This window comes from Canis aureus, chromosome 19, assembly GCF_053574225.1.
Source record: "Canis aureus isolate CA01 chromosome 19, VMU_Caureus_v.1.0, whole genome shotgun sequence".
Classification (NCBI taxonomy): domain Eukaryota; kingdom Metazoa; phylum Chordata; class Mammalia; order Carnivora; family Canidae; genus Canis; species Canis aureus.
The window spans coordinates 9,333,257-9,356,135 of record NC_135629.1 but is presented as its reverse complement, the minus strand read 5'-3'; the positions used below and the strand labels follow the sequence as shown (position 1 = coordinate 9,356,135).

At 40.0% G+C, this 22,879-nt stretch overlaps 2 protein-coding genes across 12 annotated transcripts in view; one reads left to right on the top strand and one right to left on the bottom strand.

Annotated features, from left to right (window-relative positions):
- Positions 1 to 467: 467 nt before the first annotated feature.
- EMC3 (ER membrane protein complex subunit 3) lies at positions 468 to 19,767 on the bottom strand. Of its 2 annotated transcripts, none has more exons than XM_077857887.1 (8): positions 19,416 to 19,767; positions 10,789 to 10,846; positions 10,358 to 10,451; positions 8,622 to 8,726; positions 7,817 to 7,898; positions 7,480 to 7,559; positions 6,492 to 6,574; positions 468 to 1,675 (listed from the first exon to the last, which is right to left on the bottom strand). In XM_077857887.1, the coding sequence occupies exons 1-8, from the start codon at positions 19,568 to 19,570 to the stop codon at positions 1,655 to 1,657; spliced, it is 678 nt and encodes a 225-aa protein (XP_077714013.1). In that variant the 5' UTR covers positions 19,571 to 19,767; the 3' UTR covers positions 468 to 1,654. The 2 variants fall into 2 exon arrangements, with proteins under 2 accessions (XP_077714013.1, XP_077714012.1); XM_077857886.1 differs by having other exon boundaries at positions 468 to 1,679; positions 19,416 to 19,765.
- The window catches only part of FANCD2 (FA complementation group D2), a 57,802-nt gene continuing 54,502 nt past the window's right edge, over positions 19,580 to 22,879 (top strand). For 2 of the 10 annotated variants that reach the window (XM_077857838.1, XM_077857837.1), the window contains exons 1-2: positions 19,580 to 19,856; positions 22,001 to 22,098. In XM_077857838.1, coding sequence (XP_077713964.1) covers positions 22,035 to 22,098 — 64 coding nt within the window. In that variant the 5' untranslated portion in view covers positions 19,580 to 19,856; positions 22,001 to 22,034. Of the gene's footprint in view, positions 20,149 to 20,361; positions 20,383 to 22,000; positions 22,099 to 22,879 lie in introns of those variants that run through there. The other 8 variants (XM_077857835.1, XM_077857830.1, XM_077857836.1 and 5 more) reach the window with 7 other exon arrangements.

Sequence of the window (22,879 nt, the reverse complement as noted above, 5' to 3'; positions counted from 1 at the left end):
TCTATTCTGTCTGCTTGGAATGCCCTTCCACACTGTAGAACTCTTTTGAGACCTAGGTCAAAGGTAAGCTCCCCTGTGAACCCTTTAATATTTCGTTTAAGCAGCTATTTAAAATATCTTTAAAAAAAAATAAAAATAAATAAAATATCTTTAAAGGTCAGGCTTTCTTAGCGTGGGTCTGTAGGTCGCTAGGACTAGGCTTTGAAGGATCTACCAACACCCGTGTTACCTGGGAACTCTGTGCATCTGGGCCCATATGCATTACTCTGGAGGGGAGGGTCTGAGCTTCCACTGGATTCCCAGAGGTTCTGACCAAAAAAAGGGTTCAGAACCACCAATTTCTTATGTGTCTCTCTAGTGAGTTCTGTGAGGACAAAGGTCACATCTTTTTCATCTTTGACTTCAGCACTGATCCATGAGATGCTCATAACTGTGGTAGAAGGCTCGTTAGTGACCCAGAGGCAATATTTTACAGGCAGAGAAAACAGGATGTTTTAATTGGTAGAGTCAAGAGTTGTTTGTTCTTGATTACAGCATTCAACATGCAAATTACATTCACCTCTTGGTACAGAAATGGCACCCTGCCACTTCCCTGGGACAGTTAATCCAGACAGAATGATTCCTGGGCCACCTTAACTACATGTCTGCCAGCAATCGCCCTTTCTCCCTTCATACAGTGATATGCAAACTCTCTGATCCAGAATAACTGGGAAATGAGGTCTTTCCTTTAACTGTGTAGCCATATTCAGTGTAGCACTGTTGATCTGTCAATGGATTTGATACATTCTGAACTCCAGCTCAAGACCTCAGATTATGTAACCTATCTTTGATGATCCCAAAGGCACTTGAGAATCCGGCAGTGTCTCAGTATTGCCGATTTTCACCGGACAGTGTTGAGATAGAAGGCTGGCTAAGTCTGTCCTAGCCTTGCGTATTCACTCTGAAAAGAGCTTTTTTGAATCACGTTTTGACCCATTTACTCTTTATGTCACTCTGTAGGCTCAAAATGAACATAGAGAGGTTTCACTTTGCTCATCCATAGCTCCTAAATTTTCAGTAATGAAAATGTATTATTTGTGTAAAGAAAGTTGTACAAATACTAACAAAAAATTAAAGGTAAAACACGGGGTGTTTAGATCTGGAGAAAACAGGTGTTCACTGTGGTTAGATTAGATGTCAGGCTGACTGAACTTAATAATTAGGTATAATTGACAATGCTTTTTCCAAAGACTGAGTTTTTGCTAAGTTTTATATATTATTACTAGCTTGAGTATTCCCCCTTTCTTTGACTTTCATTACCAGAGTCACCAGAAGGAAAACGTAAAACATTTTAAAAATAACTGTTTCTTGTTAAGTCATCCGGCACAGACTCCTCAAATCTCCTCTAGTTTCAGACATACAGGGGAACCTGGCTCAGATAAGAACAATTCTTGCTGAATACCTGCTAGCTCATGCACCTCCATTTTATTCTGAGAGGCTCCAGCTCAAACCAAAGTTACAAAGTTAACCACTACTCTGAGTTCCTGACACAGCAAATCCCTCCTTGGTCTTCAAAAAATAGAGGTCTGTAATTCCTTTTTGAACATGCCTTCAAAGTGGAGATCTTTGGCCATGAGCTCCTCTTCGACATCATCTAGTGCCCACTGGTGATCCGTCAGCTCCAAAGCTTCCCACTCTGTCTGCAAAAGAAGAGGACACCAGGACAGGGAAAGGAGGGCTGTTACTAAAAGCGGGGCTGATGTGAGAGCATCTGTATTAGCCAGAGGCTGGATTAAACTATTTACACGTATAAACTCATTTAATCCTATGAGGTGGGTGCTGCTACCTGCCACATGCACCCCCAAGCTCAATTTAAAGGCAAAGAGAATAAGGCTTAAAAAGGTAAAATAATTTGTCTAAGGTCACTAGAGATAGTAACTAATTACATTTCTCAAATAGTCTATTAATGCTTTCTGCTTTTAATTAGCAGGTTTTATTTTTTTTTAAAGATTTTATTTATTTATTCATAGAGACACACAGAGAGAGAGAGAGGCAGAGACACAGGCAGAGGGAGAAGCAGGCTCCATGCAGAGACCCTGACGTGGGACTCGATCCAGGGTCTCCAGGATCACGCCCTGGGCTGCAGGTGGCGCCAAACCGCTGCGCCACCGGGGCTGCCCAATTAGCAGGTTTTAAAAAATGATTTAGGAAATGTAATATGCAATACAAATGTTAGCTCATGGATGATGGCTTTTAAAAATTTTTATTTAAATTCTAGTTAGTTAACATAGAGTGCAATATTGGTTTCAGGAATAGAATTCAATGATTCATCACTTATATACAACACCCAGTGCTCATCACTAGTGCCCTCCTTTTTTTTTTTTCTTAGCATTTTTTTTTTTTAATTTTTATTTATTTATGATAGTCACACAGAGAGAGAGAGAGAGAGGCAGAGACACAGGCAGAGGGAGAAGCAGGCTCCATGCACTGGGAGCCCGACGTGGGATTCGATCCCGGGTCTCCAGGATCGCGCCCTGGGCCAAAGGCAGGCGCTCAACCGCTGCGCCACCCAGGGTTCCCGCCCACAAGTGCCCTCCTTAATGTCCATCACCTATCTGGCCCATCCCCACCTTACCTCTGTCCATCAACCCTTAGTTTGTTCTCTATCGTTAAGAGTCTCTCATTATTTGTTTCCCCCTCCTCTTCCCCTCCCCTGTATGTTCATCTGTTTTGTTTCTTAAATTTCACATGTCTGCAATCATATGGTATTTGTCTTTCTGAGTGACTTCGTTTAGCATAATATATTCTAACTCCATCCACAATTTAGCAAACGACAAGATTTCATCTTTTGATGGCTGAGTAATATCTCATTGTGTATTTGTGCATATGTATGTGTGTGTGAATGTATCTTCTTTATCCATTGATCTTTTTTTTAAATGTAGTTCACATGCCATAAACTTCATCTTTGGAATATGTGCAATTTAGTGGTTTTAATACGTTCATAAAGAAATGCAATCATCACCACTACCTTATTCCAGAACATGTTCAACACCACAAAAAGAAATTCTGTATCAGATAGCAGATGCTCCCCATTAAACACTTCCCCCAACCTCTGGCAACTACTACTTTACTTTCTGTATCTTTGGATTCATCTTATCTGGATATAATATGTGGCTTTTTCTTACTGGTTTCTTTCACTTGCAATGTTTTCAAGGTTCCTCCCTGTTGTAGTATGTATCAGCACACCATTCCTTTGTGCTAAATATTCCACTGAACACTTTGTCCATACATTGTCCATATTCCAAAATGTTTCACTTTATTGATCTGTTCCTATGATGATGGATATTTGGATTGTTTCTACTCTTGGAGTATAAGGAATTGTGCTCTGAACATTCTTGTGTAAGTTTTATGTATGGACATAGGTTTTCAATTCCCTTGGGTATTTACCTAAGTGGGGAATTGCTGGTCATATGGTAACTAAGTTTAACTTTTTGAGGGTAGACTATAAAAACGGCTTTCCAAAGTGGCTGCGCTGTTATTGGTAAGGAGGACTGCTCCAATTTCTCCGCATCCTTGTCAACACTTGTTAGCGCCCATCTTTTTTTATAGTCATCCAGTGAGTATGGAGTAGTATCTCACTGTGGCTTTGATTTGCATTTCTCCAGTGGCTAACAATGTTGAGCATGCTTTCATGAGCTTATTGGGTGTTTACATATCTTCTCTGGAGAAATGTTTGTTCAAAACTTTTGCCCATTTTTAACTGGGCTGAGTTCTGAGAGTTCCTTATTCTGAACACTCGACCCTTTATTAGTGATATGATTTGCAAACATTTTCTCTGATACTATCTTTTCATTTTCTTGATGATGTCCTTTAAAGTACAAAAGTTTTCACTTTGACAAAGTTCCATTTATCTTTTTTCCTTTTGTCACTTGTACTATTTTTTTTTTAAGATTTATTTATTTATGAGAGACACAGAGAGAGAGAGAGAGAGACAGAGACATAGGCAGAGGGAGAAGCAGGCCCCATGCAGGGACCCGATGCGGGACTTGATCCCGGGTCTCCAGGATCAGGCCCTGGGCCGAAGGCAGTGCTAAACCGCTGAGCCACCCAGGCTGCCCTCTTCTAAGGGTTTTATAGTCTTAGCGCTTATACCATTTAAAGTTTTTTTTTTTTTTAATTTTTATTTATTTATGATAGTCACAGAGAGAGAGAGAGAGGCAGAGACACAGGCAGAGGGAGAAGCAGGCTCCATGCACCGGGAGCCCGATGTGGGATTCGATCCCGGGTCTCCAGGATCGCGCCCTGGGCCAAAGGCAGGCGCCAAACCGCTGCACCACCCAGGGATCCCTGTTTTTTTTTTTTAAAGACTTTATTTATTTATTCATGAGAGACATAGAGAGAGCGGCAGAGACACAGGCAGAGGGAGAAGCAGGCTCCATGCAGGGAGTCCGATGTGGGACTCGATCCCGGGTCTCCAGGATCACACCCCAGGCTGAAGGCAGTGCTAAACCAGAGTCCCCAGGCTGTCCCAAGTTTTTTCTTTTTTATTGTGGTAAAAAATATTTATATAACATAAAACTTGCCACTTCTAACCTTTGTAAGAATACAATTCAATGGCATTAATTACATTCACAATGTTGTGCAACCATCACCACTATGTATTTGCAAAAATTTTCATCTCCTGGAAACTCTGTACCCAGTCAACAGACTATCCTTTCCCCACTGAACTGTCTTGGTATCTCTGTTGAAAGCCAATTGATCTTAAATGTATGGGTTTATTTCTGACCTCTCAATTCTACTCCATTGGTTTATAAGTCTGTCCTTATGCCAGTCCCACACAGTCTTGATTACTATAGCTCTGAAGTAGGTTTTAAAATCAGAAAGAGGGATCCCTGGGTGGCACAGCGGTTAGGCACCTGCCTTTGGCCCAGGGCGCGATCCTGGAGATCCTGGATCGAATCCCACGTCAGGCTCCCGGTGCATGGAGCCTGCTTCTCCCTCTGCCTGTGTCTCTGCCTCTCTCTCTCACTGTGTGCCTATCATGAATAAATAAAAATTAAAAATAAAATAAAATAAAATAAAATCAGAAAGAGGGGATCCCTGGGTGGCTCAGCAGTTCAGTGCCTACCTTCAGACCAGGGCATGATCCTGGAGTCCCAGGATCGAGTCCTGCATCGGGCTCCCTGCATGGAGCCTGCCTGTGTCTCTCATGAATAAATAAATAAAATCTAAAACAAACAAACAAAATAAAATCAGAAAGTGTGAGTCTTCCAACTTTATTCATATTAAACTCTAATTGGGCTATTCTCAGTTTCTTACATTTCCATATGAACTTCAGGATCAGCCTGTTGATTTCTGCAAGAAAGGCAGGTGGAATTTTGTGTTGTGTCTATAGATCAATTTTGGGAGTACTACCATCTTGACAATATTAAGTCTTCTAATCCATGAACATGGATGTTTTTCCATTCATTCAGGTATTACTTTAATTTCTTTCAGCAATGCTTTGTAATTTTAGTGTACAAGTCTTATCTTTATTTTGTTAAATTTATTCCTTTTTTTTTTTTTTTTTTTTTTTGTTAAATTTATTCCTAAGTATTTTTTTTTGGATACTACTGTAAATGGAATTTTTCTTAATTTCATTTTCAGATTCTTTATTAACAATGTGTAGAAATGCAACTGATTTTTGCATCTTTAGCTACATCTTCTAAAACTTTGCTGGACTTGTTAGCTCTAACAGTTTTTCTTGTGAGTTGCTTACAATATTCTATATGCAAGACCATGGCATCTGCAAAGAGAGTGTTTCCTTCTTCCTCTCTAATGTAGATGCCTTTTATTTCTTTTTGTCTATAGGCCCTGGCTAGATTGTCCAGCACAACGTTGAATAAAAGTAGCAACAGTGGACATTCCTGTCTTCTTCCTTTTTTTTTTTTTTTTTTCCTGTCTTCTTCCTAATCTTAGGGGAAAAGCTGTTAGTGTTTCACCACTGAGTATGAGGTTAGCTGTGGGTTTTTCATAGATGCCTTTCATCAAGATGAGCAAATTCCTTTCTATTTCTAGTTTTTATCATGAAAAATTAGTGAGATTTTGCTGTACAAAAATTATACTGGACTTCAGATATTGCAGAATCATTTCATGAAAAGGCTGTATTAATTTTTTTAAATTAAATTTATATCTAATGTTCACAGGATCCAAAATAGTTAATAATATTCTAAATATTTACCTGGTGTCTCTGAATGGAATGCTTTTATAGCTTCATTTACAGGCTGGATTAAATCTGAGTGAGCATTTAAAAACTAATAAAAGTACTAAGAGTCTCCAACTTGTTGGAGACAGAACAGCTGACTCTGGCTCAGAAATAAGAAACATGTAAACAAAAATAAGTTTTTGCTAAATTTAAATTTAAAAGATGGAACCATACATGCTACGCTCACTTCTGGGAACCCATCTTTTAAGTAACTGTCTGCTAATGCCTTTTGGAGCTTCAGTGAAGCTAGAAAGAGGTGTGAGTGTACCTTGAAAGCTTTGTTGGTGTCCGCAGGCATGGCCATGGCTGCTCCAGTCATCTGTTCCTGCATCATCCGTGACTGGTCAGCAGCTACAATGTAAGTAACACACCTACGTGAGTGCCAGGGCTCAGCAGGCACCCAGCACCCTCAGGGAAGAAGAGTCCTTACACAACACGCACAGAGGCTCAGTAGTGGATTAGAGAACCACATGACAGATTCAGTGACTGGCTATGTGACCTAGGAAAAGTCATTTTACCTTTCCTGAAAAACAGGCACGATAATAGCAGAAGAGAGCTCAAAGAAATGCTAAACTTTATTTCAAATTGAAACAGTAAGTATAGCTACCAGTTGTTGAGCAACTACTTTATGCCAGGTACTTTATGAAGTGCTTTACACATTCTACCTCATTTACTGCTAACAACAAACTCTGAAGTTAATTAGTAAGGTCTCTATTTTACAAATAGGCAGAGGATTAGAGTGGTTAAGTCACTTGCCCGAGGTCCCAGCCATTAAATGAGAGAGCCAGGATTGATACTGGCAAGAACTCTAGTCAATGAACTAACTGGTCAAACCAGGCCTTGTTTCAGCTTCAATTTACAGGCTTACATTACTGGTACTGGATTTCTCATAAGAGGCTTCAGGGAACTAAATATTGTCCCTGTTATTGCCAGGGAGAATTTAAATCTTCGGTTGATCCTGGAATTTTTTTTTTCTTTTTTAAAGATTTTAAGTAATTGCTATACCCAGCATGGGGAATAGAACTTAACAGCCCTGCCATCAAGAGTCACATGTTCCACCGACTGAACCAGTCAGGCCCCCTGACCCTGGAATTTTTAACACCCTTGCAGAATATCTTAGAAACTTAAGAAGTTTAAGGGGTGAAGCATTGTATTTGACTACACTAGCAAACAGAACATTCTACATGAGTTTTTTGGCTCTGGTGTGGATGATTTGTCTGTTAGAGTATTTTGCTTATTAAACCTGTGCTTCTTACCATTATCTTGGCCCAAAATCAGAGAGTAAATGCTCCGAAGCCCAAAGACATTGAGGAAGTACCAGGATGCAGAGCTCACCCTAGGAAAGCACAAGTGGATGAACAGAGGCAGTTATTTAGAATAAATGTAGTTCACACTTTTCTATCACCCAAAGAGTATGTAAAGGAATCACCTGGGATAGGCTAAAAGTTGTCATAATCCACCCATGGCATTTTGAGTGGAGTTTCAATGAGAAAAACCAATATCCTATACCAGTGAAGTATGCAAATTAGAATCCTGTTCTTTGAGACACCAGTTTTAGATTTTCTTTTTTAATAAAGGAAAGTAAATTCTTACCAGGATGCATCTAATGTGAGTAGTTCAATTCCCTGCTGTAGCATAGGCTTAAAACGGAGAGTCAGTGGAAATGGGACCTTGGCTGCAGAAAAGAGAGAAAGTTCACAATGTCGCCTTGCTGTTTTTAGAATAGTTTAAGTGTGAATGCGTGTAGTTTTTCCCTGAGGAGGTAGAAACTGTACCATACACAGTTTGGAAATGATTTCTACCAGGAAATTTGTGTCTATTTCTGAAAAAAATAACAGTCAAATGTCACTCTGTTATAGTTCTTGAATACCAGCTTCTCTATTGCTTAAGAAGCAGGGACTCCGAGTTATGACCTAAAATCAGAAAAAAAAAATTGCAGTAATCTGTTAAACCCAAAGTGGAATATATAACATATAGAGAACTACGTTACTAAGAAACAAAATTGATTCAAAACAAATTATAAAAAAATATATAATATATATTATATATATATATAAATAAATAGACAGTCCTTAGAAAATGAAGTCAACATAGAAACATGCTTCCCTTCATCCTACTTAATTAGAGTTAGTTTTGGATACAAATGAGCAAGCCATTCATTTAAGTTCCTATTGGTAAAAAAAAAAAAGCATCCACAACATGAACTAATGATGAATTCGGGATAAGAGCCATAAAATATGGCATATTAATTTTTTTTAAAAGAATGGGATTACTTTCCAATAGAAAATAGGGGACCCATTATGTTAGTATCTCAGCAGCACTTGGATTTCTCTGAACAGGGACATGGCAAAGGATTACAGGTAAGTAAACCTGAAGTCTTCTGAGTCTGTTAACTTACTTGTGACAAAGCCGGAGAATGTCATGTTGATCCAGCCACCAATAAGAATCATAGGGAGAACATTTGTCACATTGCCTTTCATCATGTCTGTGAGCATAGTGGGATCTATGACAAAAACAAGAAATCACTACATTTTGCTACTGTTGGCAGGAACTTCTTCCTGATTTTCTGTACATTTTTAATTTATATGATAATTGAAGTAATACAAGTTCACTGTAAAAAATTCAAGTGACATGGAAACAGGATGTAGACAGTTTCTGAGCCCACTCTCTAAACACTTTTAACTATTTGTTGCATATCCTTCCATCTTTATACGTATGTGTATAAATATGCATATATAAGTATATACACGTTTCCCTCTCTATATACATAATAAAGTGATATTATGCTTACTAATTTGATTCTTAATTTTAAAAATGTAAATATATTATAAATGGTATTTTCACATTGTATAATATCTCTGTTTTCAGTGTGTGCATAGGAGTCTATTGTGTGGTCACACTACTTTTGGATGGACCTATAGATTGCTTCTAAAATTTTTTTTTTTTTTTTTGCCAATAAACACTGTTGCCTACAACTACCTAGTACAGAAACCTGCATGTTTATGTAAGTGCTTCTGTAAGAGAAACTCTTAGAAGAATTTTTGGGTCAAGGGGTTTGGACGTTTAAAATTGACAAGTACCATCAGATTGTCTTTCAACAATAACAAGAGGGCCTAACTTCCCATAACTTTGACAGCAGCAGCTTTGTGAAGCGTTCAATCTTTGCCAGTTTAATGTTCTAAAAAGGACATTTTGGGGGTGCCTGTATGGCTCAGTTGTTTAAACATCCAACTCTAGATTTTGGCTCAAGTCATGTGTTGGAGCCCCTCATTGATCTCTGCACCCCACAAAGAGTCTGCTTGAGATTCTGTCTTCCTCCGCTCCTGCTGCACCCCCCACATGTGCACACAGCTCTCTCTTTCAAATAAGTCTTTTAAAAAAAAGAGAAAAAAAGCATTTTGTTTTAATTTGGATTCCATGGATTTTAGTGAAGTCAAATATCTTTTCATACACATATCGGTCTTTTGTTTCTTGTGGGTTTTCTAAAAAACTTTAAAAAATCAATTGCAGTACCTTCTGTCTGAGTTTCTTACCTAGAGAAATGGGTATTAAAATGAGAGGACAGCTAATACAGAATAATAAATTATTTTGTTTTACTTTAAAAGTGCTGTATTTTTTTCACATGACTGGGGTCGGTGGAAGTAAGAAATCTGTTAGAGCAAAAACCATAGAGTGGGCCAAGCAATCATGTTTCACAAAGAAATGGCTGGGCTGGGGAAGAGGTTAAGAGCTCTTTCACTTTCAGGCAAAAGCAGGGTGGCCATGTGTCAGCAATGGGATCCAGGCACTGGGCGGGAGCTGGGACTGGGATGCTTCTCAAACTGTGCTCCACAGAGCCCTGGGTTCTAAGGAACAGCAAACGGAAGAGACACAGGGACGATGGCTCTAGCTTTCTCACCACCCAGCCCCGAGGCCTCTTTTTTAAAAATCTACTTTAGATATTGGGTTTCCCAGATGATTTATTTGAAAAAGACAGCTCCACTTGTGTAGATCCCTGTAATAGATGATATCTAAGATCTTTTAAGATTACTGTATCATACAATTTAATATTTAAATAAATCAGTATTCTCCCTGCCCTCCCCCCAACTCATGTTAAGAATCTTCCTTAAAGATGACAAAGGGGAATAAACATACCAGTCATAGGAGAAGGAGGCACTACCTTCCTTTTAGTTTTTTTGAAAAATCCATCCTCTGGGTTGTTGAAGTAATATTTTCGTGTCAAGAAAGACTAGTAGAAAAGAGAGCTTTTTAAGTCTTAAAACTGTGACATAGCAAATTGTCAAATTATTTCTCAGGGGTTTAGTCAGAAGGCCCTTGGAATAGTCTGTTACATTCAGAGCTGGCTGCCTACTTGGCAGTCAACCTGACACTTTAGCTGAGTCACATTTAAAAACAATTTCCTAAGAAGGGCGAGGTCACAATGACAGCAGATACCACTAGGCCACAGCTTAATTACAGATTTGCCAGACTTCAGCTTTCCCCAAAGAGTTCCCTTATTAAACATTCAGATATCTACTGCCCTCAACAGTGAATCGTGGAGCTTTTAATAAAAGATAAATGAGTACCTGTTTGGGAATGTATTTTCCATTTTCCCTGAGGACTCTGCTTCGAATTAGGACTTGACTGAAAAATACAACCAAAACAATGAGATTTTTAAAAGTGAAACACTAGAAGAAAATGAGAGAATAAGAGTAGAAGACCTATTTAAACACAAGAGAGGGCCTATTTGGCAACAAACCTGTGGGGACACTTTTCAAAATACAAGTGTCTTTAAAACCAATATAGCATGCTTAACCCAACAATCAGGTCTTCAATAAAGCATTTTTCAGAAGTCACTGTGTTTATGAACAAAAGATTTCTGAGGAAGGAACATTTAGAATGTCACACTCTGCTTTTCTTACTTTATAGGAAGCTAAGAAGGAACTTTCTCTAAGTGAAAAGAGTTCTAGTTGGATGCTCCTCAGAAGATCTGGGGGCAGGAGGATGGAGGAAGGGTAAATATAAAAGAAAGAACTTTTAAAACCCCACAGAGAAATGAGTATAGGATTTGACAGGGTTGCTCCCTAACAGACAATAGAAATTCCAGCAGGATTGAGACCGCCAGTATAGTCTCAATAAAAATGTACTGAATTAATAAAGTATTTGGTGATATATGACTATAATTGATCATTAAAGATAAGAGAATGCGATACAAGTGAGTGGTACTAAGATACATATGCTAAACAGAACAGAGATCCAAATACTAATGTTTGCTAGGTTTTCAAAAGTTGTTTTATTGGGGCGGGGGTACCTCCTTAAGTTAATGGAAATTCTTCTTGAAAAGTGAAACAAAAAAAAAAAAAAGAAAAGTGAAACAAAATACAGACAGAAATGAACATGAAAATTGTGCTTGGTTTCCTCTCTATGCCTCAATATAAACCACCTGTTCTAATCAGGCAGTCCCCCCAGGGTCCCCTGGCCACTTGACACATATTCTAGCTTCTCCATGTGCTGGGAATGCTCTAGTGTCTCTCTCATTCACGAGTTCTATCCCATCATCACCTAACACCTCCTTCAAGTCCCACCTTCTCCATGAAATTCTGCATGGTGCCCTCCTGGAATTCTCTCTGGTCTTCTCCCTCTTGACCTCATTGTACTGTACAGCTGACAGTTCTATACACAGGGCTCTAGGATATGTAATACGTTCTGTCCCTGGGATCTAGTCTAAAGCTACTCCAAGTGTGGCCTATGTACCAGTGCTGGTCAGTGATGAGGTTAAGTGCAGACATTTAGAAACTTTTATAATAATTTGGTTACTTCCACAAATATGTACTAAAATATTTTACAAAAGCATCAATCTAAGATAGCTCAGAAATTAAAAAAATAACAAAAAATTGATCCTTCACTGATAGTTTAGGCAGCACTGGGTCTAGAGTAATGGGTTAGAGTAATGGAGTTGGACAGATGGGTTCAAATCCTGGCTCTGCCACTTATTAGCTATGTTATCTTGGGTGAGTCATTTAAATTCCCCATGTGTCCTTTCATATTCTGTACAAAAACAGATTTATCCTCATTGGACAAATATTTTTTGAGCTTCTGAATGCCATCTACTATGTTTGGTGACACAAACAACAGTGATCAAAAAGTAAATATCTCAGGGTGCCTGGGTGGCTCAGTCGGTTAAGCAGATGATTCTTGATTTTGGCTTAGGTTATGATCTCAGGGTCCTGGGATTAGGTCCCCTATCAGGATCCACACTTGGCAGGGAGTTTGCTTGAGGATTCTCTTTCCTCCCTCTGCCACCCTCCCTGATCTCTCTCAAATAAATAAATCTTAAAAAAAAAAAAGAAAAAAAAAGGCAACTATCTCATGAAAGTTATAGTGGGAGAGAAAGACACTGATCAAATAACCATAGGAATAAATGTGAAATTCACCTGTTATGTCCTAGGAAGAAAAGATGGATGGTATGATGGGAGTGTATAATATGAGGGTGTGACCAATCTAGGGAGTCAAGGTCTGGGAAAAAGCTTTGAGGAGGATGTATGGCTAAGTTGGAATCTTAAGAGATTACCTTGGCAAAGTGCTAGAGGGAGCAGCATGGGTAAAAGCCCTGCAGCAGGCATAAGTGCTATGTCTCTGAGGACCTGAGAAAAGGCCACATGGCTAGAAGAAAGAGAACTACAGAAAACATGGTGAAAATGAAACTTGAGAGATGTGCAAAAGCCACACTAAGGCCACACGCATCCCAGTGTATTTTTTTAAACTGTGGTTAAAAACAAAACAAAACAAAACAAAACAAAAAAACTAACATAAAACTTACCACTGTAATCATATTTAAACACACAGTGTGATATTTTATATGCATACATAAACAATGGAATATTACTCAGCCAGAAGAAGGGAGATCCTGCCATCTGCAACAAGTTGAAACCTGAAGGCATTACGCTAAGTGAAATTAGCCAGAGAAAGACAAACACTGTGTGATCTCATTTATATATGGAATCTAAAAAAAAGAAAACAAACAAAAAAAAAAAACCAAACAAACAAAAAAAACAGTCAAACTCATAGAAACAGAAAGTAAAAATGGTGGTTACTGCGGGATGAGGGAGATGGGGAGATGCTGGCCAAAAGTTGTAAGATAAGTAAGCTCTGGGGATTTAACATACAGTATTAACATACTAGTGACTCTAGTTAATAAAACTGTGTAATGAACTTGAAACTTATTAAAAGAGTACACCTTAAGCATTCTTTAACATCAATTAAAAAAAGTTAACTATGTGAGGTGATATGTATGTTAATTAACTGGATTGTGGTAATCAATTCAGAAAGTGTATATGTGTGTGTATATACACACACACACACCACACAGGTATCAAATTGTCACACTGTGACATTTCATTTAGCTGTAAAATGTATTGAAATTATGACACATGCTACAACATGGATGAACCCTGAAAACATTATGCCAAGTAAAATAAGACAGGCACAGAGGGACAAATATTGTATGCTTCCACTCACAAAAAGTACCTAGGGTAGTCAAATTCATAGAAACAGAGAAAGTAGGATACTGGTTGCAGGAATTGGGTCGAGAAGAGATGAGGAGTTAATACTTAATATGTTCAGAATTTGTTTGGGATGACAGGCATGATTGCACAACAGTGAGAATGTACTTAATACCATTGAATTATACACTTAAAAATAGTTAAAATAGTAAACTCTATATTGTATATATTTAACCACAATTAAAAAAAAAGAGTGGGTGCCTGACTGGCTCTATTGGTGGAATGTGTGACTTGACCTCAGGGTTGTAGGTTTGAGCCCCATGTTAGGTGTGGAGAGTACTTTAAAAAACAAACAAACAAAAAGGAGCAAAAGGGAAATACTGAGGATTTTAAGCTAACTTCTTCATATATATCATCTCATTTAAAATGATTTTCACTCCATGTGGCATACCCTAAGCACTAGATTAAAGGTATCTATTTTTTTTCCTTTGCATGAAACTCCCTGAGAGTAGGATCTTGGCCTTGTCATATCTTGTACCCTATAGCATATGGTACAGAGCAGGGCACATGGTAGATCATTAAAAAAAACTTGTTCACTGTAGGTAATTCAGGCCTTCTTTAGGCACTATAACCAACAGAAATTCAGCTGCATCTCCTAAACTTTCACTGTTGAGCAATTTTGTAGAATTGGGGTTGAGAATCACGACCTTGAGGCATTTCAATCCTAAATCAAGGCAAGCTGTATATTCTAAACACTCAGTTTCTCTGAGGTCTGCAAATGCTATAAGAAATTTTTATTTTGCATTTTCATTTCTATTATTCCTGAAAAGTAGTCCTGATACTGGTTATAAAGACAAAGCTTCTCTTTTGTATTGATAATTTGCAGTTTAAAGACATTTTCTTAAAGCTTTAGTTTTCTGCTTTGTTTTTAAGTAGGTTCTACGCCCAACATGGGGCTTGAACTCCCGACCCTGAGATGCTTAACCAACTTAGCCACTCAGGCACCCCGAAATCTTCAGTTTTTAAGTTGATATTTTTCAAGCTGGAGGAGTTAATCATATATTAAAGACCTGAGTTTGCTTCCTTTCCTAAAAGTCAATATGTTCTTTGAGCTTGAGCACCACTTTTTCCATACATTCTATCCCCAATTATGGTCTAATATATTTTATTTATGTATCTTTCAATTTTGGTTTAATATATTTTAGAAAAATTTTAATAAGTTTTGAGGCACCAAAAGTTTAATAATTTATGAAACCAAATGTTCCATTTTGTGATCATTCAGGCTAATGGAAACTTATATTAAATGTTTACAAACAGAAAACATGTTTTGCCTTGGTTTTTGGCAGGTTCAGAATCATGTGCTCAGCATTCTATCCAAGTTCACAGGATGACTTGGTGGAGTACCATCACATCATGTCAGAACTGGCATGATCCAGACACCTCATATAAAGGGACCATTATGACTAGAGATATTTGAGCTTTCTCTAAGGCATTGGTTCTCTCTCTCTTTTTTAAGATTTTATTTATTTATTAGAGACACAGAGAAAGAGAGAGAGAGACAGAGACACAGGCAGAGGGAGAAGCAGGCTCCACGCAGGGAGCCCGACGCGGGTCTCGATCCCAGATCTCCAGGATCACACCCCGGGCTGAAGGCGGCACTAAACCGCTAAGCCACCGGGGCTGCCCGATTCTCTCTCTTTTTAAAAGATTGATTTATTTATTCATGCGAGACAGAGAAAGAGGCAGAGACATAGGTAGGCTCCCCATGGGGAGCCCAACGTGGGACTCAATCCCAGGACCCAGGATCTGGACCTGAGCTGAAGGCAGACTCTCAACCATTGAGCCGCCCAGGCGCCCCTAAGGCAGTGGTTCTTGATGGAGGTGGTACTGCCCTCTAGGGGGACTTCTGGAAATCTCTGGAACATTTTTGATTGTCAAAATGATGGGATAGAGAAAAAAAAACAGGTAACCGTCATTTGTCAGAGGCAAGGGATACAAAGTATTCCTCAGTACTGGAGACAGTTGTACAAATTCAGAGAATCATCTCATGTCTCATGCTACTTCTGAATATCTCACTGAATTGCTTTTAATTATCTGACCCTCAAACCTAATTCCATCTTTTTTTCCACAGGGAAGGAAGAAGTGATTTATATATATATTCAATCTCCAGGTATGCAACCACCAAGTATATACAGGGAAAATTGCACTTTGTTTTGTTTAGAACTTTATCAAGAGTAGCTCCTCATTTAGTAAAATCACATCCAAAACAACAGTGCCTTCTGTAATATCTAAGTAGCTAACACTGTATCAGCCTACAGTTGAACCTGTCCCAATTAAGGTGATTTTATATTGAGGTGCATGCTCTGACCTCTGCATTACACTTTCTAGGACCATTGTGAATAAGTATTCACAAAATAGAAATTATTCTTATTTCTCCTTATGGTTACAACTAGTTGGGCTTTAAGTTGTTTTTAAGCGAAGTATAGTTGACACACAAGGCCACACTAGTTTCAGGTGTACAAAATAGTGATTTGACAACTTTATACATTATGGTATGCTCATATGTGTAGCTACCATATGCCACCATATGCTATTATAATATCACTGCCTATGCTGTACTTTTCATTCACATGATTCATTTCATAACTGGAAGCCTGTACCCCCAACTCCTTCATCCATTTACCCATCCCCCTATGTCCCTCCCTTCTGGCAATCAACAGTTTAGTTTGTTCTCTGTATTTATGAGTCTGTTTCTGCTTTTGTTTTTTAGATTCCACATATAAGTGAAATGATATGGTAATTGTCTTTCTCTGACAATTATTTTGTTTAACATGTAGTAGCTTCTAGGCCCATCCATGTTGTTGCAAACATCATGCTGGTTTTTTTTTTTATTTTAAGATTTTATTTATTTATTCATGAGAGAGAGAGAGAGAGAGAGAGAGACAGAGACAGAGACACAGGCAGAGAGTGAAGCAGGCTCCATGCAGGGAGCCCGACATGGGACTCGATCCCGGGTCTCCAGGATCTTGCCCTGGGCTGAAGGTGGTACTAAACTGCTGAGCCACCAGGGCTGCCCCACGTTGGTTTTTTAAAAATATTTTTATCTATAGAGTGCATGAACTGTGAATTCCTTTTAAAAAAAAAAAACAAAACAACTTTTTTTTTTTTTTTTTATAAAAGTTTCTTTTTTTTTTTTTTAATTTTTATTTTTTATTTATGATAGTCGCACAGAGAGAGAGAGAGAAGCAGAGACATAGGCAGAGGGAGAAGCAGGCTCCATGCACCGGGAGCCTGACGTGGGATTCGATCCCGGGTCTCCAGGATCGCGCCCTGGGCCAAAGGCAGGCGCCAAACCGCTGCGCCACCCAGGGATCCCCAAAACAACTTTTTAAAAAAAAGATTTTATTTATTTATTATTAATTATAAATAATAATTTATAAATTTATAATAATTTATTAATTATAAATTTAAATAATTAAATTTATTATTTATTATTTATGAGAGGCACAGAGAGAGAGAGAGAGAGAGAGAGAGAGAGAGAGAAAGAAAGAGAGGCAGAGGGAGAAGCAGGCTCCATACAAGGAGCCTGACATAGGACTCGATCCCAGGTCTCCAAGATCACGCCCTGGGCTGAAGGTGGCACGAAACCGCTGAGCCACCCGGGATGCCCATGAACTGTGAATTTCATCGTGGATTAGGAAAAGGAGCTGTGGGTGTGATATCATTCAGAAACAGCACTCTGAAATCACATAGTGAACCAAGGGCAGAAAACTGTGGCAGAGAATCTATGACAGCAGGAATTGTGGTCAAGAGAATTTTAACTTAAGGAATGAGACTGGGGCAGCCAGGATGGCCCAGCGGTTTAGCGCCTGCCTTCCGCCCAAGGCATGATCCTGGAGACCTGGATCGAGTCCCGTGTTAGGCTCCCTGTGGGGAGCCTGCTTATCCCTCTGCCTATGTCTCTGCCTCTCTGTGTGTCTCTCATGAATAAATAAACAAAAGCTTTTTTTTTTTTTTTTTTTAAAGAGTGAGACTGATCTGAGTTCAAGTATACGCACAATATTTTACTATTTTGGTTATTTTGGGTAGGCTACTCTTCTGGCTTTCTTTTCTTCAATGGTAAAAATGGGTTCAGGATTATCTAACTTGGTGTGATTTTGAGGATAAATGAGAACAATTTATTAATGTCAACAAATAAATCTAAATTTCTAAGCTCTCTTCACATTGCATCCTTCTGAGGGGCACTGACTTCAAGTTATCTCCAGGAGGTTAGTTCTCATCAGTTCTGGAACTGATGCCACAGGAAGTGGATGCTGTGGTGTAATGCAAAGAACTCCAGACTTGGGAACCAGAAAATCTGGCCTCAAGTTCTGAAGGTCTTCATGTATGACCATGGAACCTCTTAAGCCTCAGTTTCTATAAAATGAGACAGCACCATTTATCTCATAAGAGTTGCTCTGAATTTTAATGAGGGGTGCCTGGGTGACTCAGGCCGTTAAGTGTCTGCCTTCGGCTGGGGTCATGATCCCAGGGTCCTAGGATCTAGGCTGGTGATGGGTTCCGTGCTCAATGGGGAGTCTGCTTCTCACTCTCTCTCTCTCTCTCTCTCAAAAAAAAAAAAAAAAAAAACAACTTAGTAAGTAAATAAACAAGTAAGTTAATGAATGTAAAAGCTTAGTTTAGTGGCTGGCATAGATTAAGTGCTTAATAAATGTTGGTTTATTATTATTATCTCAACTTAATTGGGAAGCACAACTGAAAAGGATAAAGCACTGCTTCCCAAACATCATTCACAATCCACGATTCCATCATGGTTATGATTTTTGTTTTATTCACTAGCACTTATACTATTAAAAACTTAGTATTCTTTACACATCAACTTTTTCTACTTATAGAAATTTTAAAGTAAATCTTTGAGTTGCCAGCCAATGGAAAACCAGCTGCCACAGACACTTAACCACAACAAAAATAAAATATAATTTTAGCAAGATACTGTTTCCTGTGGAAAGTTCTGAGCCTAAGGCTTGCTCTTTCTTAAAATGGGAGATTAAGTGATAGTAACGTATCAAAGACATAGCGACCTATACCTGAGATGATCTCTGAAAATAATCACAACGATGGACTGGAAAATGTTTTTTTTTAGATTTTAATATGAAGGGGGCACACACCTGGATACCTAAAATCATCTCAAATTACCTCTCTCAACAGCTAAATCCTGTAATGAAGCACATGAGGAATAGCTTGCCTCCACTCCTGAAGGAGAAATGATAATTACAGTCCCTCACACCTTTAGGGCAATTTTACATTTGCACAGCACTTGGTTACTTAGGATCTCAGCCGACTACCACAGTAGTTCAGTACAACGAGCAGTGTAAACACACCCACCTTATATACAGTTCACAGATAAAAGGGTTGGAGACTGGCCTAAAAATTAATAGCAACAAATTTTTTGAGCACTTAATACGTCCCAAGCCCTGTGCTAAAGGCTCTGTAGGCTTCATTTAAAATTTAATCCCCACGCCTGCTCTAGGAGGCATCTCCTGTTACCATCATCTTACAAATGACTAACGTGAAACACAGGTAACGCAGGAACGGTCACCCAGCCGCGGGCGGGGGGCGCGCAATGTGAACCCGGACAAACCGACAACCCCCCTGTACTTTGTTGCCCAAGGTCACGGGTGAGTGAGGCCGCCGGGGAGGAAGGCGCTGACCTGTCGGAGACTTGTTCCTGAGTGAGCTTCTTGTCGCTCTGCAGCAGGATGGACACGTAGTGGCGGATCATGCCCACAAAGAAGGTGATGATAACGATGGGTAGGACCACCCAAAGGCGGATGTTGGAGTCGAGCAGCAGCTCCGGCCCCGCCATCTTCACAGACAGCCGGCTCCCGCCCGGTGTAGCCGGGCTTCTCCTCCCACGGGGCGCGAAGGCCCCTCTTCGATTTCGCTTACGGGCTTCCCACACCTCCCGGCCCTGCTGGCCCGGGACCGACTCCAGCTTCTGCCCTAGCGCACTGCCCCCAGCCGGGCCGCCGGGCCGCCCACTTCCGGCGCGGAAGTCTGGCGTCACGGACAGGCGCGCCTCTCTGGCGTCAGCGCGGCGTCTCCCCGGGCGGGAAAGTCGAAAAGGAGGGGCCGCGACGGCTTCCCGGCGGGTGAGTGGGGCGGCGGCCGTCGTCTCTCGAGGCCCCGAGGTACTGTGGCCTGGTGGGTGGGCTCCGGCCGAGCTCGGCCTTTCTCTCCGGGGCTCCGCGCCCCGCACCCGGCCTCCTCACCTGCCCTGTCGTGGGATAATCCCCCCGGGTACCTTCCTGCGTCGTTAAAATTACAGGAAGAGAAGGGCTTTTACTCCCAGCTTCTTCCTGAACGACCTGGTCGAGACAGTCGATCCCACCCACCAGTCTTTCAGGCTTCTGTGGAAAGGAGCCGTGTCGTGGGCTTGTGCACGTAAGTCCTGCGGCCCTGACTCACATTAATTTTAGTCTGTAAAATGGCTGATCATGGTTGTGAGTATTTAACGAGGCAGTGGGCGAAGAAAACACTTAGCGTGGTGCGCGGCACACGGTAAATGTTAACTACTGTTGGAAGCCATCATTACGATCAAGAGTAAGTACAGCTGGAGTCAGACTGCCTGAAACCCAGCTCTCCCACTGAATAAGGATACCTACCTCAAGAAGGCTTGTGAGTCATCAGGCTCCCGGTGCATGGAGCCTGCTTCTCCCTCTGCCTATGTCTCTGCCTCTCTCTCTCTCTCTGTGACTATCACAAATAAATAAAAAAATTAAAAAAAAAAGTTCCATTATCAATGGAGTTAATCTCCCCAGAGTAATCACTACTAAAAAAAAAAAAAAAAAAAAAAAAAAAAAAAGAAGGCTTGTGAGTCATCAGGCTCCCGTGCATGGAGCCTGCTTCTCCCTCTGCCTATGTCTCTGCCTCTCTCTCTCTCTCTGTGACTATCACAAATAAATAAAAAAATTAAAAAAAAAAGTTCCATTATCAATGGAGTTAATCTCCCCAGAGTAATCACTACTAAAAAAAAAAAAAAAGAAGGCTTGTGAGTGATACGTGAAGTGTTAACTGTAAAGTACTCAAAAACCGTTCTTGTTATTAGTATTTACCTGCCTGCCAGCCATTCTCATTTAGGGAACATTCTCAGAAATGTTACGCTGGGCACTGGGGATACTGAGGTAGGAGACTAAACGGGGTTCCTGTTCTCTGGGAGCCTCACCTCTGGTGTGACGGGGTAGGGGGTCCTAGGTACAGTGTATGGAACCGGGGGCTGGAGTGGCAAACGCCCTTGGGGATAGGAGGAACGTTTTTCAAGGAAGATGACATTTGACTGTGTCTTTAAGGATGTGGAGTAGTTTCCAGGCAGATAAGAGCATTTCAGGTGAAATCAACCTTATGCAAAAGCCCTGAGACCAGGAATGTTCTGGTGTACCAGAGCGACTAGGTGGCCCTTATTGTGGTTCCCGCCATCCCCTACCTCTGCAGTTTCTAACTCTACAGGCTCCTTACTGGCTCAGTGTTGAGTTTTTCTCTGCTGGGACTACTCTTCTCCTACATCTTCTACAGGCTAACTTCTGTTTCAGCCTTCCAAGTCCTTGCTTTGAAATCATTTCAAAGAGATTATCCCTGGGAAATTGTCCCTGCTTTCCTTCATCTCTCATCTCTCATCTGCTTTCCTTCCTACCCCCCAACTCAAAGAGATTATCCCTGGGAAATTGTCCCTGCTTTCCTTCATCTCTCATCTCTCATCTGCTTTCCTTCCTACCCCCCAACTAGGCTAAATTTCCTTATAAGCCCTCATGGCACCCTGTGCTTCTCTCTTATAGGAGATCACTTATATAACTGTGGTTAAATAACTACAGCAAGACTCTTTGCTACTCTACTGTAAACTCCCTGAGGGCAGGGATCATGTCTGGTTCACAGTTGTAACTCCAGCACCTAGTGCAGTCTCCAACATATAATACTGGATTAATGAATTAAAGTAGAGGTAGGTTGGAGCTAGATGATGAAGGATCTGGAGTGTCAGAAAGAGAACTGGGTTTTATCCTTCAGCGAGAGTAAAATGGCCTGGCTAAAGAGGCAACTAGGTACACAAGTTCTGAAAGGAAGTATTGACCAGATACAGGAGTTGAAATTCTCTCAGCATGTGGAGTTAGATAAGATAGCGTTAGTGTAAAAACTAGAACCACTTTGGTGTTGAATAGAGTAGTTTTCTTTGAGTGATAGCTTTAATTTTTCAGGATTTATCTAGCTTCTAGGGGGTAACTTCTATTCTCTGATTTTGCTCTAGAAAGTGATTTAATTGCAGAAGGCTTCTGGTCAAAATGGTTTCCAAGAGAAGGTTGTCAAAGTCAGAGGATAAAGAGAGTCTGACAGAAGATGCCTCCAGTAAGTATCTAGTCGTTTGTTGTTTTATTTCTGGCAACACACAGATAGATAAAGTACCTTCTTTCAAGTGCTGGGAGTCATCAAGGCTTAATGGTAGAGCACACAGAATCTAGTATCAGGAGATTTGGGGTTGAGTTTCTGCTTCTCATTCTATGTATGACTTTGGGCATGCTCACAGTCTCAGAGCTTCAGTCTCCATGTCCATAAGAGGAATTAGTATTATAAAGCTTACCCACTTATATCATGTAGGTGCTGAGACAGAAGGTACAACATAGTCTCTATCCTTTAAAAAAAAAACCAAACATATGGTCTCCTTTTTTCCCTTAAAAATAATTAATAGTATGGGGTTGCCTGGCTGGCTCAGTCAATGGAGCATGTGACTCTTGATCTCAGGGTTGTGAGTTTGAACCCTACGTTGGGTGTAGAGATTTTTTAAAAATAAAATCTTAAAATTATAGTACAGATAAAGGTATGATAGTGAAAGGCATTATATCAAAGCAAGCACACCAAGGGTGAAGAAACAGTGTAGATGCTCCATATGAGAATGTAGTTGACAGAGGCACTAAGAGTTCTGATGAAAACAGATTGATAGTCTTTTTTCATTTATTATACTCATCTACTCTGTTAAGGGAGTTCTAATGTGTTATTAAGGGAGAAAAGGAAATAATCCTACTTAATTTCAAGTACCTGTTTGTTTTTGTTTATTATGTTTTATTCTCTGGCATTGAAAGCCTTGGGATAAAACCAATCTGGGATGTGTGCTCAAAGGCATGATGCAGGA